This window comes from Chrysochloris asiatica, unplaced genomic scaffold, assembly GCF_000296735.1.
Source record: "Chrysochloris asiatica unplaced genomic scaffold, ChrAsi1.0 scaffold00116, whole genome shotgun sequence".
NCBI classification, from domain to species: Eukaryota; Metazoa; Chordata; class Mammalia; order Afrosoricida; family Chrysochloridae; genus Chrysochloris; species Chrysochloris asiatica.
The window spans coordinates 2,992,483-3,013,110 of NW_006408634.1; the positions used below are offsets into that span (position 1 = coordinate 2,992,483).

Genomic DNA, 20,628 nt, shown 5'->3' on the forward strand with positions numbered 1-20,628 from the left:
AATTCATGTATGTTTTGGCAACAAGCACAATGAAGGAAAATTAATGACTCAATAAAGAAATGAAGTATTGCAAGAGTTGTGCTCTTTCAACAACTATCTCTGTAGTCAGACCGACAAATGCAACTTGCAACATAAAATCCATGACACTGCATTGTACGTGCAGGAAATGTGGCATTGGTGTATGCTCTACAACAACATCATTAGAAGTAAATAAATAAAATAAATAAAAAGAAGAGTATTTCTATCCCAGAGATAGAGTGAAATATGTCTGGATAAAATGGCACCATGCTGAAGACTAGCTTTAAAATAACCAGCCCTGGACTGTTAACCACAAGGTCGGTGGTTCAAACCCACCAGCCGCTCTTTGGGAACCCTATACAGGATCACTATGAATTCAGCATTGACTTAACGGGGCTTAACAACAACAGTGAAATGGAGAAGGGTTCAGAGTGAAAAAAAATCCACCCTATGTGGATCACTGCTGAAACCGAGAGAAGGGTATATGGGATTTCATTATACTAGTCTGTGTTTTTTGTATGTTTAGAAATTTTTGTAACGAAATATATTTTATAAGTCAATGTGGTCAAAACAAACTAAAACAAAAAAAAACAAAATCCGAGGAGCTATTCCAGATGAAAAGAGACTTCTTAACTAAATGTCATGCATAAATTTAGATGGAATCCTAATTGTGGGGCAAAGCAATAAAACCTTTTTAAACCGAAGCAATCTGAAAAGGGCCAGATAGTATTATGAATGATTGTAAATTTCTAGGTGTGATAACGATGTTGGAGTTATGTAGATATCTGTCAGTTTGTCATACATGGTGGGGCCTTGCGTGTTGCTGTAATGCTGGGAACTATGCCTCCAGAATTTCAAATACCAGCGGGGTCATCCACAGTGCGCAGATCTCAGTGGAGCTTCTAGATTCCACCAATGGAAAGAAAAAACCAGAAATCTGTTTCCAAAGATTTGCCATTGATAACCCTATAGATTAATGTGCATAGATGGTTGACTGGAAAACCAATTTGCTCTAGGACTCCGGACTCATGGAAAGAGAGGGACTGGGTGCTGGCAACCAGGAGGTGGTGGGCTTGCAGAATGTGCCCTTTGGTTGTTTAAATTATTATCTATTCCTGAGTGCTTTTGTGTACACCCCCCCCCCAAAAAAAAAAATAATAAAAAACACAAAAAAACAGAGGGAATAGAATCAAATATTGCTGATGAAGCTGCACAGAGGAAATTGTAATCATTGCAATGAAATGATGAGTGTCAAACTGATGTTCTCACTCAATTCACAATAAAAACTTCAAAAAGCAGCAACACAATTTGCTCTAAACTTTTACCCAAATTACAATCATCATCATCATCATCATCATCATCAAAAGACAACCTTGGGGGTCACCACAGAACATTGTGTGATTGCACACATCATCAGGAGTGAGTGATCGGATCCATAGAAGAGGAAATCCTTGCCGGATGGAGTTGAGGATCAGTGAGGACAGAGGATATCCTCGGTGACAGGGACTGACTGCCTCAAGCATGCCAATGACCATGACGATGACACAGGACCCAACACAACATTTCATCCTGTCCCCAGGAGTGGGAGTGGACCCAACAGCAGCTGACAACAGTATGTAGAAGCATGTCCTCATTCTTAACAGACATTTTTAGAGAGGGACCATTCCTAATACTTGCAACTTACTTTCAAATGTTGTTACGTTGGTAGGTGCCATCGACTCATACCAACCTATGCACGAAAGAACAAAACACTTCCCGGTTCTGTGCCATCATGACAATTCTTAGGCTTGAGTCAAGTGCTGCTGCCACTGTGCCAATCCGTCTCATTGTGGGCGGGTCTTCCTCTTTTTCAGTGACCCTCCACTTTTCCAAGCATGATGTCCTTCTCCAGGGACTGGTCCCTTCTGACAACATGTCCAAAGAATGAGAGATGAAATCTCTCCATTCTTGTTTCTAAGGAGCTCTCTAGCTGCACTGCTTCCAAGATAGATTTGTTTGTTTTTCTGGCCGTCCATGGTACTTTCAATATTCTTCACCAACACCACAATTCAAATGTACCAATTCTTCTATGATCTTCCTTATTCAAACAGTAAAGTCAAAAATAAACAAAAGCAAAAATTCTGTGTGTGTGTGTGTGTGTGTGTGTGTGTGTGTGTGTTTAGGGACAGACAGAGAACAAACTTGGCAAAATATTAACAAAATATTCAACCTAGGTAGAGGAATATACTCTCCATGTCTATGCTATGAGTTTGGAAGCTTTGGTTTTGAAAACTGGGTGACTGAGGTAGGATAATGACCACCATCAGTGCCCTTCCCTTTGTTGTTGTTGTTAAGTGCCATTGAGTCGGTTCTGACCCATAGCGACCCTGTATAGGGTCTCCAAGGAGCGGCTGGTGAACTTGAACTGCCAATACCTAGTTTATCTTGTTCCCTATTGCATTTCTAGCATCAAGTATCATATCCAGCACAAAGTGAGCCCTAACTGAATGGATGGATTGACATAGGATCAGCAGCAATGGGCTTACGCATACCCATTGGTGAAGATGACACAGGACCGGACAATGTTTTGCTCTGTTGCACATCAGGTCACCTTGACTTAATGTGTAAGTAACAACTGGAACTTCTAGAAAAACTCATTCACTGCTCTCTCTTTTTCAATCCACACCAAAGCCTACGATTCCTCCATTCCTTCAAATAAATAATCTCTTCTTGCTCTGAATTTTTGTAGCACTTGCAGCTTCTGGATTCATCATTTGGATACTCAAGAAGAGAGACCCATGGTGGAAAAACATGTGAGTTGGGTCTTCAATATGAGCAGAATTATGGGAAAGGAATTTTGATGGGAGTCTACCACTCACTCAGGTATCCAAGTCAAATGCAATAGTCACAATCTGTCTAGGCGGGGCTGATGAAACAAAATGCAGATAGGTCTCTTGTGATACAACAGTGAATAATTGTTATCAGGACTGATTGTGAGGGTTGGAAATGTAAAGGTAGACGTTTTGTAGCAAGGAGGGGAGTGATTAACTCTTCAGTCTAGGAGTGGAGGTCCCTGGGACCATCAAGGGAGAAGAGCAGAGAGCGGGACCCTACCCAGAGAAGCAGTGATGCCTAAAATGGAGGCAGAGATGATGGCGTGGAGAGATGGAACAGCTGGGGACTTTAGACCCAGAGAGGGAGAGCGACTGTGTGCTCAAGACTGGGGGTGGGGGGGGAATGTAGGGGGCAGGCTTGCAGGGTATACCCTTTGCTTGGTTGATGATGCATGGAGGGGATTGTAACCATGGCAATGAAATGATATACAATAGGATGAATGTAAAACTAATGTTCTCCCATGTAAACTATCACATAATTCACAATAAAACATTTTTTTTAAATGCAATAGACATATCGCTGCTCTGCCTCATCATGGAGGCCACCAAGTCAGGGCTCTTTTGCTCCTCAAATTCCTCATGGACTTGAACCCCTTTCTGTATCCCTAAGTCCCTTGCCTCCAACTAACACCTTAATCTCTATGTTGGCTGTACCATTGCCCTAATTCTTTTTTTTTTTTTTTTTGAACGTTTTGTTGTGAATTGAGTGATGGTTTACTGAATAAGAGCATCAGTTTCACATTCAACAAATCATACACTTCAATTCATTCCAATGATTGCAATCCCCTGATTGCTTCCTCCCTTTGCTTCTTGTTTCCATTCCTCATTCTCTTTTGATCTCTAATGGTTGGCCATCCTATGGTGTGATACCTCACTAATACTGCTGTCTCTCCAATATATTTATCTGTTGCTTGGCTCAAAAGTGAGCCATGGGGATGAATTCAGTTCCAGACCTGAAGGGTGACAGAGGGCCATATTTTTAGGGTTCTATCAGTCCTGGTGTGGTGCTGTGGGTTAATGTGCCAGACTGCAAAGCCATTTGAACTGCAAGGTCAGCAGTTCAAGCTCCACCAGCTGCTCCTTGGAAACCCTATACAGGGTTCCTATGGGTCGGAACCGATGGATTCGACGGCACTTCACAACAACAACAACATCAGTCTCTATATAACCAATAAACCTGTTTATATATATAATTTTTAGTTTCATTCCACATTTTCTCCCACTCTATCCAGGACCTTCTAATGTGATCCCTTTCAGAGAATCAGGTAGTGGTAACCAGGCACCATCTACTTCCTGTATGTATCAGACTCTGCCACCCCTTCCCTTACTTCAGGTATTATCTCCTCCTGAATTCCAGTCAAATTGTATTCCCCTGTGCTCAAACTCATTCCTTGGCTCTCTGATATCCGCAGGAAAAAAGTAAAGAGGGCTTAAGATGTTTGTGAGAAAATGGAATTAAAAGATAGCATTATTCTTCCACAAACTTTTTGAAACTTCCTTGTATGTTTTGGTCGTTGTTAACGGTCATCAAGCTGACTCCAACTCACACGTATACAATAGAATAAAATTCTACCTGGTTCTGTATTATCTTCATAACTAATGGTCTTCTTGAGTCCATTGTTGCTGCCCGTGTATTTTGAGTGCCTTCTAGACCTCAGGCTCATCTTCCAGCATGATATCAGAGAATATTCAATGGTTTTCAGAAATAGATTTACCAGGCTTTTCCTTCTCGTCTGTATTAATCTGGAAGCTTCACTAAAACCTGTGCATCATGGGGGACCCTGCTGGTATTTGAAATTACCAGTGACATAGCTTTCAGCATCATAGCAAACATGCAAGCCACGTTGACAGATGGGTGGTGAGAAAAAAGTAATATCTAGACTTTTTCAACAATCTAGTTCCGACTGACACCTCCTGCCTCATCTCCCGCCCTACCCCCAAACTTACACTTCAGTCCCATGATCACATTATTAGAGTTCTAAATAACCAACACCCATCCTCCACAAGCCAAGTGTCAGCAGTGATGGTGAAGGAGAAGGAAACAGAAAGGACAAAAAGGTTTTTGTGATCAGTGATCACAAAATGTCTTGCATGTAAAATCCTTTCTTCTTCCTGGTCCTGTCACAGTCCGATGGAACAGTCCTACTCTGCTCACATGGGGTCGCCATGAGGTGGGATGGAGGCGTAGGCAATTATCAACAACAACTGCTTCTCCAAAAATAACCTTCCTTTTTCCTTTTTCTCTTACGCTTTTTTTTTCTCTCTCTCTCCCTCCCCCTTTATTTTTTTTGTAACCCAACACTCCCCCCACCACCTCCACCCTGTTACATCTGCTTCTAGTTTCTAACAGCGCAGCAGGTAAGAATTACCTACATTCCAAACTGAATAGGAGCAATCTGGTGTACAGGAATACAGTTTCAGGACCAAGGACAGCTCCCCACATCTCTCCTTCCCTCCATGTTTGGCTTTCTTAGGGCTTTAACACATACTGTGAATTCTTCCTCCACACAAGGCACTTTTTTTCTTCACTTAGAATTTTCTCCCTCGCCCTTTCAAGATCAACTCAAATGCCACATTCTTTTGGAAACCTTCTCTGGTTACTCTCATTCTCCACCCTACTGTGTCACATTAATATTATCTTCCTTTACCCCAAATGCCTGCAGTGTTCTTATCATTCATTCATTCTACAAGTATTGCTTCAAAATGTTGAAAAGGAAAGCCTTCACCTTAAAAATTAAGGTGCACATGACCCTAACCATGGTATTTTCAGTCACCTCATATGCTTGTGAAAGCTGGATGATGACTAAGGAAGACCAAAGAAGAATCAATGCCTTTGAATTAAGGTGTTGGTGAAGAATATTGGTTATACCATGAATTGTCAGAAGAATAAACACATCTGTCTTGGAAGAAGAAAACCCAGAATGCTCCTTAGAATCAAGAATGGTGAGACTTTGTCTCACATACTTTGGATTTTGTCAGGAGGTACCTACCAGTCCCTGGTGAAGGACATCATATTAGGTGAAATGGAGGGTCATGGAAAAGAGGAAGATTCCCAACAAGATGAATTGACACAATGATAACAACTGTGAGGCTAGTACAGGACCAGGCAGTGTTTAATTCGACTGTGCATAGGGGCACTAAGAGTCAGAACTCATCCGACAGCACCTAACAATAGCCAGTATTTCCGTTTGTAACAAATATTTCAGTGTGTACTTGGTACCAGCACTTACTCTCAGCTCTGCAGATACAAACAAGAGTTGGTTTGTCAATATTGCTGTCAAAACCCACCAGCCATTCCTTGGAAACCCTGTATAGCAGTTGGTGAACTTGAACCACCAACCTTATGGTTCAAACCAACTTTTCAGTCCGGTGCATTAAGAGCAGGACTCCAGTCAAACAATAGAAAGGCCTATAAGGTGAACAGTAACACTAGGGAGAGCCACACTCCTTAGAACAACCACCCATTTAAGATCATAAGGACAGCATTGGCCCAAGGACAAAGCTCAGAAGGCAGGAAGAGATATAAAAGGAGGCATAGAAACACGAAACACAGGGAGGACGTGGAATAAGTGATGTTGCAATGTGGAAATTGCAATCAACCAGACAAAACAAAATGTGATGAACCGTTGAATGGAAAACTGATCTGTTCTGCAAACTTTCACCCAATTCACAGCAAAAAGTGTTAAAAGAAAAATTCTGAAATGGCAAATGCTTTCTTACATATTCTTACCACAGCCCTGAAAGAAGGATAACGTCGGCCCTACCTTTTGTTGTTATTGGTTACCAAGTCGATTTCAACTCACAGCAACCCAAGTGTATCAGAGTAGAAGTGCTCCACAGGATTCCAGAGATTACATCTCTACAGGCACGCATGGCCTCATCTTTCTCCCTCGGATGGTGGGTTTGAACCACCGACCTTACAGTCAGCAGCCCAGTGCTCAACCTGCTGTGCCATCGAGAGGGACAGTGAGAGAAAAAGTCCTGAAATGGAGCTAATCTTAGCATTTTCAAGGAATAGAAGGAGGTACAAACAGGTATGGATTGCATCTCAATGTCAAGAAAACAAAAGTCCTCACCATTGGACCAATAAACAACATTCTTATTAATGGAGAAAAGATGGAAGTTGTCAAAGACTTCATTTTTCTTGGCTCAACCATCAACCCTCATGGAAGCAGCAGTCAAGAAATCAAATGACGTATTGCATTAGGCAAGTCTTCTGCACAACACCTTTTTAAAGTGTTGAAGAGCAAAGATGTCAGCTTGAGGACTAAGGTGCACCTGATCCAAGCCATGTTGTTTTCAATAACCTCAGATGAATGTGAAAGTTGGACAGTGAATAAAGGAAGATCATAGAAGAATTGATGCATTTGAGTTATGGTTTTGGTGGAAAATATTGAAAGTGCCATGGGCTGCCAAAAGAACAAACAGATCCGTGTTGGAAGAAGTGCAGCCAGAGTGCTCCTTGGAGGCCAGGATGGCCAGACTTTGTCTCTCATACTTCAGACATATTGTCAGGAGGAACCAATCACTGGAGAAGGATATCATGTTTGGTAAGGTGGAGAGCAAGAGAAAAAGAGGAAGACCCCCAGCGAGATGGATTGGCAAAGTGGAAGCATCCATGGGCTCAAGCGTGGTAACAGTAGTGAGGTTGGCCCAGGATGGGGCAGTGTTTCATTCTGCTGTGCATAGGGTCACTATGAGTTGGTACCAACTTGGTGGCACCTAACAACAACAACAACAACACAATTAGTTAATACACTCGCTGCTCACCAAAATTTTGGAGGTTCAAGTTCACCCGAAGCCCTGGGGGTCTACATGAGAAAGATTGCAGCGTACAGTTCTACTCTGACACACATGAGTCGGAAACTGGTAGCATTGCGGCTGATGTTATAAGGAATTAGAAGCGCATCGTCTTAAGAAATGAGCTCAGGGATCTGAGCAGTGATCAGTTTAAGGGCAAGAAGTTGTAAGAACAACAGGGGGAGCAGTTTAGATGGATCCAAAGAGCAATGGGGAATGCATCAGGGGGATTTCAGCGGTGTGTGACAGGAACAGTAAAGTACTCATTTGCTAACTGAAACCTTGGTGGTTTCTCTGTGGGAGACAGCTGTGGCAGTCTGCAGCTGTAGGGATAACAAGCTTGGAAACCCTATGGAACTGTTCCACTCTGTTCTATAGGGTTGCGATGAGCCAGAATAGACTCCACAACAGTGGGTTTGGGCAGAGACATGTTTAGAATCTCTGGCGGCGCACTGGTTAAAGCGCTCGGCTATTAACGAAAGGTTGGCAGTTCGATCCCACCAGCCTCTCTTTGGGAGAAAGATGTGGCTATCTGCTTCCATACAGACAACAGTCCTGGAAATCTATTCTGCCCTCTAGAGTGGCCAGGAAGTTGGAATCAGCTCCATGGCCTTGGGTTTATGGTGGTAAGTGTGATTGTTGTTATTATGTGCCATGGAGTAGGTTCCATGTATAGGGTTTCTGAGGCTATAAACCTTTACGGGAGCAGAAAGCTTCAACTTTCTCCTGTGGAACAGCTGGTAGTTTAGAACTGCTGACCCTGAGGTTAGCAACCCAATTCGTAACCACTACACTCCCAGAGCTCCTTGGTAGGTGTTGTACAGGTTGTTAATATCATCAGCTGTTCTTTGCAAGTGTGGTTGCACTTGATAGACTTGTGAAATTCACGAGGAGAAGATTCATGACCTTGTTTTGCTATGGTTCAAATCCACCAACCACTCTTTGGAAACTCTATGGGGGAGGAGGGGTCACTGTGAGTTGGAACTGTCTCGACAGCACTTAACAACAACATTCAGTGTTATAAGGAGCCCTGGTGATGCAGTGGTTAAAGATTTGATCACTAACCAAGAGGTTCAAATCCACCGGACACTCCTTGGGGGAAAGATGTGGCCATTTGATAAAGATGCCAATCTATGGGGTAATTCTAATCTGCCCTGTAAGCTCACGATAAGTCAGAAGTGACTCCATGGCAGTAGGTTTAGGGTTTGGCGGCAGTCGTCAAAGCAATTGGCTGCTAACGGAAGGTCGGTGGTTTGAATCCCCCAGCTGCTCTGTGAGAAAGACCTGGTGGTCTGCTCCTATAAAGACTGGTGGTAGTGGTGGGTGTGTGCTGTGGAGTCAGTTCTGACTCATAGTGACCCCGTATAGGGTTTCCAAGGCTGTAAATCTGTAAAGATTATACCCATGGAGATCCTATGAAGCACTTCTACTGTAATCTATAGGGTCACTGTGAATCAGAGTTGACTCGACAGCAATGTGTTTTGGGTCTCTGATGCCCAGTACAGACAGTGTCCCCACCCATGGAGTCTGTCCCCAGAAATGTCTGACAAATGAATGAATAAGCACACAACAGCTTGGGGGAGCAGGGATGAATCTGGATCATGAATGGGAGAGTACCTCTTCCAGCCCCTGCTGGAAAAAGAAAATCAATCTCACTGTCTTCCCCTCCCACCCACTCTGTCACCAATCATACCCATTGATCATTCTGTCATGATCCCTCTCTCTTGTGCTATTGTGGTGCTGTGGGTTAATGCTCTGGACTGCAAAGCCGTTTGAACTGCAAGGTCAGCTGTTCAAGTTCACCAGCTACTCTTTGGAAACCCTATACAGGGTCGCTATGGGTTAGAACTGACTCAATGGCACTTCACAACAACAACTTGCCCTATTGGATTTATCCTCACGGTACTAGCCACAGCTCAATCCTTATCTGTTACTGGGCCACTACAGAAACTTCCTCCTGGATTTGTCAATTACCAGTCTGTCTCCCTCAAGGTCACCCGCAACACTGGTCCCCTAAGGCTGCTAACTACAAGGTCGGCAGTTCAAACCCACCAGCTGTTCCACGGGAGAAAGATGAGGCTGGCTGTTTCTGTAAAGATTTACGGTCTTGTAAACTGTGAGTTGGAAAACTCAATAGATGGGGATTTACTTTAGGGCCCAAGCCTGTGGTTCATCTTCCGGCACTGTATCATGCGATATTCTATTGTGATCTACAGGGCTTTCATGGAAAAGGCAAACTTTTGGAAACAGGTTGACTACAGCAGTAGAGACAACATGGACATGACTCACTGTCCCTGTTGTCACCTTGCTCCTGGGTGGAAAGCCAACCTCACTAATTCCCAGACCTCGGGCAATTCCTGTCTCTCTTTGAGCTTTGGATAGCCTCACTGGAAACTTGGTCCATAGACTATTCCTTCTCCATATCAAGCACCTAGATTGGTGCTCCAAATCTTGCCTCCAAACCCCAAACCCACTGCCATCGAGTTGATTCTGACTCACAGTGACCCTTCAGGACAGAGAACTGCCCCATAGCTTGTCATCTGCCACATCCTTCTCCCATCATGCTTTTCCCTCTCCCCCCCCCCCCCCCCCCCCCCCCCCCCCCCCCCCCCCCCCCCCCCCCCCCCCCCCCCCCCCCCCCCCCCCCCCCCCCCCCCCCCCCCCCCCCCCTTTTTTTTCTCTTCCCCCCCCCCCCCCCCCCCTTTTTTTTTTTCTAAATCACCTTCATTTTATGGTCCCTGGGTGACACACGCATGGGTTGTGCTCAACGACTAACCTAAACGTTGGCGGTTTGAACCCACTCAATGGCACCATGGGAGACAGGTCTGATGATTTGCGTCAGTAAGGGCATGCCCCCATGGGACTGTTCTCCTCTGTGACTCACGGGGACGTCATGAACTGGAATGAGTTCCACGATGATGGTTTCTTGTTTACATTTTGTCATTTTCAAAATGCAGTCAACCAGAACCAAACCCATCGCCAGCAAGTCCATTGGGCCTAAGAGATGTTTGAGGACAGAGTAGAACTGCTTCATTTGGGTTTTCAGAACTATAAATCTTTACAGAAACAGATTGCCTCATCTTTCTCCCACCGAGCGGATGGATAGTGGAGCTGAACTGCCGACTTCTTGGTTAGCAGCCCAACTTAACCCACTGCACCACCAGGGCTCTTATGAAATCCTATGAGGCAGTTCTCTGTTAGATGGGGTCACATGGGGTCGCCTTGCGTCAACCCAAGAACAAACTGTTGAGTAGCTACAGCTAGAAACCAGACATTGGGTTGGGTCCATGATCTAGATAAGGAGTCAGCAGTGGTTTGGCCTACTGCCTGTTTTTGTGTGGTTTGTGAGCTAAGCATGATTTTACGTGCTGTAGGATCAGCACTGTACTTCTAACCACAAGGTTAGCAGTTCAAACCCACCCACCATTCCTTGGAAACCCTGTAAAGGATCGCTATGAGTTGGATCCAACCCAATGGCATTTAGCAACAACAAAATGACAGGGGGAAAAAAACAAAAGAAAACTATGTAATGACACATGAAAATTACATGGAACCCAAATTTCAGTATCCATAAATAATACTGTCCATAAAAAAATATTGGAATATAGCCCCATTCATTCCTATTGTCAACATCTGTTGTCACACTACAGTGGGAGAGCTGAGCATCAAGAATCCTATTACTCTGAGAGCAGGGAGGGGTCCTAACCAGAAAGCAGTGACAACAGAGATGGTGGCAGAGGTGGTAGCTCAGAGAGACAGAGCAGCAGAGGACTCTAGGCCCACGGACTGAGAAAGGCAGTGTGCCTACAGGCAGGAGACTGGCTTGCAAAATGTGTCCTTTGGACATTTAAACAAATATGTATTTTCAATGTGGTGTGTGTACATCAAAAAAAAAAAAAAAAGGAAAAGATAATAAGACATAAATACTGTTAGCTGATGGTGCATGGAGGGGATTGTAATCATTGTAATGGTTTGCTGAATGTAAAACTGATGATCTGCCCTGTAAACGTTCACTCAATTCACAATAAAAAGCTTTTTAAAAAAAAAAAAAAAAAAAGAATCCTATGACTCCATCTAAGATACAACTATACGTCTCTACTCGTTCGGAACAAAAGAGAATGAAGGAAACCATAAACTCAAAGTAGATACTAGTTCGTAGATTAATAACCTACATGTCCTAAAATGAGGAGGACTGGATGGTGTCTGTTAACAGTACCAGCCATTGTGAGCCAAGACACATAAAAGGTCCTGGATAGAAAGACAGAAAGGGAGAAAAAAATTGTAGAACAAAACTCAAATTTCTAACAAGAAAAAAGTCCAGATAGAAACTTGAGGAACCCTGGACACTATCATCCTAAAATACCCTTTGAACTTAGAACAGAAGCTGCACCAGGTGGTCGCCTTCCATACACAAAATTGACGTGCTTACAAAATATACAACATCTCCCATGTGTACTGTGCTCCCTTAAATCATCATCTAAACCTGCAACCTTTACCTCAGGGCAGAGATGAGAAGGTAAACAAGGACAGGGAAGCTAGGTTATGAAACAGCCACAACCAACAGAATGGAAATCCCAAGAAGGCGGACACATTGTAGAACATGTAACCAATATCGTGGAACAATTTGTATGGTGGTAGTGGTGGTTATGTACCGTGGAGTCGTTTCCAACTCATAGCGACCCTGTATAGGGTTTCCGAGGCTATAAATCTTTACAGGAGCAGAAAGCCTCATCTTTCTCCTGCGGAATGGCTGGTAGTTTCGAACTGCTGACCGTGCGGTTCACAGCCCGATTCGTAACCACTATGTTACCAGAGCTCCTTTGTATACTTTGTATGTTGTTGTTGTGTGCCATGGAGTCCGTTCCGACTCATAGCAACCCTGTACAGGGTGTCCAAGGCTGTAAATCTTAACAGGAGCAGAAAACCTCCTCTTTGTACACTTTGTATACAAAGTGTTAAATACGAGCACACTTTCACCTACAACATAATAAAACATCAATAAACAAATCAACCCTGTGACCACCAGTGTCTAAATTATTTACTATCTGGCTCTAGTCAGGGATCTTGCCAATCCGTGACCAAGATTTGTCTTCCCAACAACTCTACAAACAAAGATTCTTAGCACCATGATCCAAATATTGACCAAATAGTGACAGTGCCGTTAGGCGCCATTGAGTTGGTTCTAACTCATGGCAACCCCACGTGCACCAGAGTAAAAGTGCTTCATACGGTTTTTTAAGCAGCTGACCTTTCAGAAACAAATCTCCAGGCCTTACTTCTATAGTGCCTCTGGGTGGACTTGAACTCTCCACCTTGCAGTTAATAGTTCAGCATTTAATCATTTGCACCACCCAAGGACTGTGAGAGTGTGTTCTTAAACCAATCTCGCTTTAGAAATATAAAAGGTATATGTTAGGCACACAAAAGAAACAGACATTGATGGAAGGCCAAAACACCTGAAGATAACAGAGGCAGACCATTCTGCAAAGATTGCTGGCCAGAGAAATTGAGACAAAGATTGTCTCCTAGAAGGGATGGAGAGAGAACATCTCCCTAGAACTGGTGGCCTGAATATGGACTTCTAGCCTCCTAAGCTGTAAGAACTCAGTGAATAAGGAAGACCGTAGAATTGATGCCTTTGAGTTATGGTGTTGGAGGAGAATATTGAAGGTGCCATGGGCTGTCCAAATGAACCAATAGATTCGTTTTGGAAGAAGTACAGCCAGAGTGCTCCTTGGAGGCCAGGATGGCCAAACTTCGTCTCTCATACTTAGGACATACTGTCAGGAGGGACCAGTCTCTGGAAAAGGATATCATGTTTGGCAAGGTGGAGGCTCAGAGAAAAGAGGAAGACCCCCAACGAGATGGATTGGCCAAGTGGCAGCATCGATGGACTCAAGCGTGGCAACAGTAGTGAGGTTGGCCCAGGATCGGGCAGTGTTTCGTTCTGCTGTGCATAAGGTCGCTATGGGTCGGTACCGACTCGATGGCACCTAACAACAAAGCTGTAAGAAAGGAGCCCCAGTGGCACAATTAAGCTCTCAGCTTCAAACCAAAAGGTCATTGGTTCGAACCTGCCCAGAGACTCTGGGAGAAAAGGTCTGGCCATCTTTTTATTATATATAGCCTTGGAAACCCTAGGAGGCAGTTCTACTCTGTCCTGTAGAGTTGTCATAAGGCAGAATCCACGAGTTGGTTTTCTGGTTTGGGACCAGGTATTGCAAAGAATTCAAAACTGCTGTTTATGGGAGTATGAATATGCTGTCTCCCTTGCCTCCTTGGGAGACCATGGTGGTACACATGGTTAACATACTTGGCTGCTAATAATAAGCAGGAAGTTTGAGTCTGCTCAGAGGTGCTCCAGAAGAAAGGTCTGGCAATCTACTTCATGAAAAAAAATCAAGCATTGAAAATCCCATATAGAGAGAGCATATGCTGACACACAGAGTGCCCAGCAGTCATCTCTCCATCACAGGTGTGTGTAAGGAAGAAGCGTTACCCAAAAGTACATAACAAATTGAGAAAACACATTTCTGTTCCACAAAGTCACCCACTTGTGATATTTCCGGTACAGACGATCATAGTTCAGGGCCGAGCTGGACAGCGGTAGCCATATTGCCCACCCTTGCCCCACTTTCTCTCTCGAGGCCACTCTTTTCCGTAGGAAAACTGAAGAGATCTTTCAGCTCCTGACACTAAGATGGTGACATACTGCATGTCTTATTTTAGCTGGGTGTCTGGCTCTACACACCACGATTCAAGTTTGCACGGAGATGGCACCCTGGTTTCCCTGGAAAAGGGCTTGTCAGGTTAAGTTGCAGCACGGGGGAGGTTTAGCCTCCTGAAAGCTCGGTGAGGAGGGAAGAAGAGCCTGGGGGAAGGGAGATGTAGAAATCCTTGTCTATTTGCACAGCTAGCTTGGGAGTGGCAGAGCAGAGAGTGGCCCCCAAAGAGAGAGAAACAGAACGGGGATGAGGGGATGAGACCGACGGAAAGGTTTGCTCATCAAATATCAATCGAATTAAAAGGACTTGAGCTGAACTTAATTAAGTGATGTTGAATTGATTTGAATTCGATTGGAGAATTGAGTCAGGATGCTATGAGGAGAGTTGGGCTGAACTGAGTTTAAAGTTGTTTGAACGGAGGTGGCTGGGCTGGGCTGGGCTGAGCTGAGATGGATTGAATGGGAATGGATTGAGTTGAGACTTGAGAGTCTCTGGGTTCTGCTACCTGAAACATGGGATGTTCACATCCATCTAGAGTCACCTCAGAAGAAAAGTCTGGTAATTATTTCCAAAATGTCAGCCACTGAAAGCCCTATGGGACCCTGAGACCAGAAGTAGGTGCCCGGTACCACTACTAAATACTCTGAAAGGGATCACAATAGAAGGTCCTGGATACAGTGGGAGAAAATGTGGGACAAAACTTGAAATCATATTTAAAAAAACAACAACATCCAGGCTAACTGTCAGATAGAGACTGGTGGAACCTCAAGACTATAATTCTTAGTCACCCTTCAGGTCTGGACCTGAACTCAGTTGAACTGAGCCCCATGGCTCAGTTTTCAACCAAGCAGTAGGTCAGTATATATGGGGGACAACAATACCAGTGAGGTACACATAGAATCGTCAGCATTTGAGATCAAGCGTTTGCCTAAGGATAAAATTTAGGATTGGGTAAGGAGTAATGGAGACAAGACACACAGGAAGGAAATGGGACTCAGGATGTTACACTGAAGGGATCTCAGTCACTGAGATGAAACGAAATGTGTGATTTGCTGAATGTAAAACTGATGGTCTGCTCTGTAAATCTTCACTCAAGTCACAATTTAAAAAAGTTAAAAACAGGAAAACACCATGCAACCCAGTTCTACTCTGACACACAGGGGGTGTACCGCCTTGAGTCTCTGAGTTGTTCAAGGGTTAATTGGTTGGTTGGTTATGACTCTGAAGAAGAGTTCCTGGGTATAGCAAACAGTTCATGTGCCCTGGTTGCTACCTGAAAGATCAGTGGTTCAAGTCCACCCAGAGACACCATGGAAGACAGGCTTGGCAATCTACTTCCAAAATGCCAGCCATTAAAAAGGATAAGGATCAGAGTTCTACATAGTGGTGGTGGCTGTGTGCCATGGCATCGGAACCGACTCATTGTGACCCTGTACCAGGTTTCTGAGGCTGTAAATCTTTACAGGAGCAGAAAGCCTCATCTTTCTCCCGCGGAGCAACTGGTAGTTTCGAACTGCTGACCTTAAGGTTCGCAGCCCGATTCGTAACCACTACGCTACCAGAGTTCTACACAGGGCCACTGTATATTGGAATGGACTTGACGCAACTGGTTTTAGCACTTCAGAAAGAACTCACCTCTGGGTGGAACTTGAGATACAGGCACCCAATATCTCCAGTGTCTTGAGCAACGCCATGCTCCCCTCTGGGCCTCAAAACCAGAGCAAAACCAACCCAAGGCTGTTGAGTCCATTCTGACTCCTAGTGATGCTCTAGGACGGGACAGAGCTGCTTGCTCCATAGAGTTTCCAAGATGAAAACTTTAATGGCACAGGCTCCCTTTATCTGCCTTCCACAGCACTGGTGGGTTGGCTGTTAGCCTTTCAGTTAACAGTCAAATGCTTACCCCACTGTACTACCATGGCTCCTTCCCAGGACCTCAGTACCCTCATTTTAATCTAATCAGTGGTAATAATAAGTCTTTGGCAAAGATGCTTTGAGAAAGGGGTGTGTGTAATCACACATGCAAAAAAAAAAATGTCTTGTACCTCAAAGAATTTTTTTAAAAGGTGCAAATATTGAGCTCTCATTTAAAACAGTCACGGTGAAGTGTTTAAGGTGATGTGTCCTGATGCATGTAATGTATTTTGTAATGCATTAAAAAATATATATATTAAGATAGATTAAAGCATGGTTAGAAATACAGAATCTAAAACCAAACCCACTGTGATCGGGACAAAGTAGAATAGCCCCATAGAGTCTCCAAGACTGTAAATCTTGATGTAAGCAGATGGTCCCATCTTTCTCCTGCAGAGCAGCTGGTGGATTTGAACCACCAACTTCTTGGTTCACAGTCCAGCACTTAACCACTATACCACCATGGCTCCTCGATTGCTGAACAGATATGGGATAAAGCAAGGCTAAAATAAAACAGGTATCATTGAGTTGATTCCAGCTCACAGTAGAATTGAACTGGATAGGTTTTCTAGACTGCAATCTGATGGCACCACAGTAAAGCACTTGGCTGTTAACTAAACGGATGGCAGTTCAAACCTACCCAAAGACTTCACGAGAGAAAGACTGACAATCTGCTTCCATATGAGTCTAGGAAATCCCATGGGGTCGTTCTCTTAAGTCACATGGTATCGATATGAGTCACAATCAACTCAGTGGCACCCAACAACAACAATCTTATGAAAGTTGATCCGAAGTATACTGCCAGCCAATTCTTTCACAGGATGGATCCAAACTACCGACTTTTAGGTTAGAAACTGAGCGTGCACCATTTGTGCCTAGTCTAGTCAGGCACCCGAGGATGTCAGTTTGAGGATTAAAGTACGTCTGACCTAAGGCATGGTATTTTCAATTGTCTCATTTGCATTAGAAAGTTGGACAATTAATAAGGAAGATCACAGATGAATTGATGTACTGAATTATGGTGTTGGAGAAGAATATTGAAAGTACCATGGGCTGCCAGAAGAACAAACAGATCTGTATTTGAAGAAGTATAGCCAAAATGCTCCTTAGAAGCCAGGATGGCCAGACTTCGTCTTTCATACTTTGGACATACTATCAGTGCCTTAAAAGGGACATCATGCTTGGTAAAGTGGAAGGTCAGTGAAAATAAGACGGATTTATACAGTGGCAGAAGCAACCAGCACAAACGTAACAGAAATTGTGCGGATGCCGCAGGACCGGGCGGTGTTTCGTCCTATTGTGCATAAAGTTGATATGAGGGGGAGTCAACTCATTGGCACCCTAACAACAACAAAGTCAAATGCTTGCTCACAATTGCTCCTAGATACATGGGTGTTTACTATAAAATTTAGCATTTCTGCATTTTTAAAAAGATTGCTTATAACAAATGGTTGCACAGAAAACCAAGAGCCTTGTAAACTGGAAATTGCTAACATATCAGTAGCTGTTAAAATAGAGCCTCTGGAGGCGAATTGCGTGAAATTTGAATACCAGCTCTTCCTCTCCCTGGTTGTACGGATTTCAGCAGATGATTTCATCGCTCTGGAGTGTTTGTTTCCATATCTGTGAAATGGGGCTATTAATAGTATTTACCTCATAGAGCTGTTGTAAGTATCAGAACAGAGCCTGGTCCATAATTAGCATGCAGTAAGCATTAGCTAATAGTGTGGCCCTCAAAACAAATCTTGTAAGATGTGCATTGACATTTTCATTTTACAGAGAGAAAGAAAGTGGGGCTCAGAGAGGTTGTGCATCTCACCCATCGTCACACAGCAAGGAAGTGGTACAAGAACCCACAGATCCCTGGAATTTGAAATAGCCCCCTTCCCCACCCGCCCTTTGACCGTAAGTGTTTTTCTTGAGCTCACCCGATAGGATGAAGAAGATGCCAGACACGAAGGCCAGAATGGTTCTCTGTGGACGGATGTGGCCGATGTTACTGATGACGAAGGCGGTGAATACAAGGAAGAGACTGACCATGGGGAAGGGGGTAGCCGTGCGCACTGTCTCTGGGGGAGGGGACGGGAAGAGGCATGGGGGGAGTCTCTGGTAAGACAGGACACACACCGCCTCCCCTTGACCTTTCCCACTGACTGCTCCACTTAGATAGCTTCATCTCTGGCTCCACCCCTTAACCCAGACCACACCCACTTTTGACCCTACCCCTTCCTCTGTTTTCACTCGCCAAAGACCACACCTACTCTTACTAACTTCTCTTACCATCCAGGCCCCACCCTTTCCACCTGGCCCCTCCCCCTTATCCAATGATTGCCTCCTTTCAGCCCTCTCCTGCCCGTCGACTCCTCCCCTTTCTCTGCTGACTCCACCCCTTCTCTAGCTCCACCCTCTCTCCAACCATCCGTGCTGTGATCCAATCCCTTTGTGGCCCAGGTCTCTGCTTCCCCTCACTCAGAATATTTTCTGTGTTTTCCGTCACCAAGTTGATCTCGGGTTCAAGGAAATACTCCGAGGCCACGCAGCGACCCTTCTCACGACCTAGGGGTGGGAAAAGAAGAAGGCAAGTTTGGGTGAGAGACTCATAACCCCCAAGGAGGTTCTCAGGAGCACCCCGGGATGAAGGTGAGAAGTTGAACCCAAAGATGATAGCCTACACTACTCTTTTAGGTGGGGTGGGCAGGATGGAAGCGTTGAATCTCCTTTTGGAGAACAGATCTGAAGCAAGAAAGGGCTGTGGGTCAGAACTCCTGAGGCCTTGTAGTGATAAAGCCCTCATACAAGCTCCCTAGAAGGCAGGATCTTGGTGGTTAGTAAGTCAAAACTAAACCAGCTGCCCTTGAATCACTCTCAACTTATGGTGACCTCCATGTGTACAGAGTAGAACTGTGCTCCAGGGAACTGCATTCATGGCTGTGACCTTTTTTGGAAGCAGATTGCCAGACATTTATTCAAAGGCATCTCAGGTTAGAGTCTAATCTGTTGGTTAACAGCTGAGTGCTTAACCAGTTGTGCCACCTGGGGACATCTTTTGTGTTTACTGGAAGGCATGACTCAGGGACGCTGGTGGCACCGTGGGTTAAGCATTGGGTTGCTAACTGAAAGGTCAGATGTTCGAACCCACCAGCCACTCCTCAGGAGGAAGATGAGTCTGTCTGCTCTTGTGTAGACTTACAGCCTCAGAAACCGTATGGGGTAGTTGTACTCTATGTTATAGGGTCGCCGTAAGTGGGAATCGATTCTATGGTAGTGTGTTGGGTTGGGTTGGGTGGGAGGCATGGATTTTTTGATTCTCTCCATTCTGCGGTGGAACCGTCCAAGGAACAAAGTTCGAACCTGCTGGTTCTAAAGGAGGACTCCAGAGTGCCCCCAGGGAGGCAGGAGACTCCCAGATGGCTAGAAATTTGGACTCTATGTTCTGGAAAGGTGTTCGCCACAGGAGTGCAAAATTCGGAATCTGAGTATCTTTCAGAGCAGAACCAGATCCCTGACTAGGTCTCTGGAACCAAGTAATGGAATGTGGACAAGGACTCCTGGGCCCCAGGTAAGGTGGAGGAAACAGGGGAGGGGAAGACAGGTGAGCTCTGTACCTGCAAAGAAGCAGACTCTCCAGAGGCCAGCATGTAGGGCCATCTTGACCTCAGTGGTCTGATTCTGTGGCAACACAGTGCCTTCTTCCATGTAGAGCCAGTAGTCAGTGCTGACCGCGATGCCCACCAGGAGCAAGCCACACGCACCAAACACGCTGCTCAGCAGGGTCAGGGCTCGGCTGCTGCAGTGACTCATTCTCAGTGGCGGGGGGCGCCCTGCGGGGCCTGATGGAGTCAAAGCTGTGGTAAACTCAGATGGAAACAACCAAAGCCCCCCAATCCCATGCAGCAACTAGGACACTGGACACTACCCCCAAAATGGCCACCTCTCAGCTCTAACGTTCATATCCTGACCCATGACCCCAAACTCTAGACTCTGACCAAAGACATCAACTCTAGGATAGGATCCCCTACAATGACCTCTGTTTTCTGAGGTGTCAACTGTTGGCCACCCACTCCAGGACTGGGTTTCCCAACCTTGATGCCTGTTCTTTGTCTTTTGACTCAGCATAGACAACAACTCCAAAGCCTTATTCCCAGAATATGGTTTCCAGCCATGACCCTTGGCCCAGATCCAGAACCCCAATCTTGATTCCAGTCCTGTCTGGAACTGGGTCCCAAATATCATTACTCTGGCCAGAAACTCTAGTTACAGATTCGTAACCCTAGAACCAGGATGCTCAACTCTAACCT

The 20,628-nt window shown here is 44.8% G+C and overlaps 1 protein-coding gene across 1 annotated transcript in view; it reads right to left on the minus strand.

The window, feature by feature from the left end:
- The window catches only part of CACNG7 (calcium channel, voltage-dependent, gamma subunit 7), a 31,151-nt gene extending 11,011 nt beyond the window's left edge, over positions 1-20,140 (minus strand). The window contains exons 1-3 of the mRNA XM_006868320.1: positions 19,936-20,140; positions 18,800-18,886; positions 18,188-18,399 (exon numbers count right to left, since the gene is read on the minus strand). Of these exons, the coding sequence (XP_006868382.1) occupies positions 18,188-18,399; positions 18,800-18,886; positions 19,936-20,131 (495 nt within the window). The 5' untranslated portion in view covers positions 20,132-20,140. The remainder of the gene's footprint in view (positions 1-18,187; positions 18,400-18,799; positions 18,887-19,935) is intronic.
- Positions 20,141-20,628: the final 488 nt, after the last annotated feature.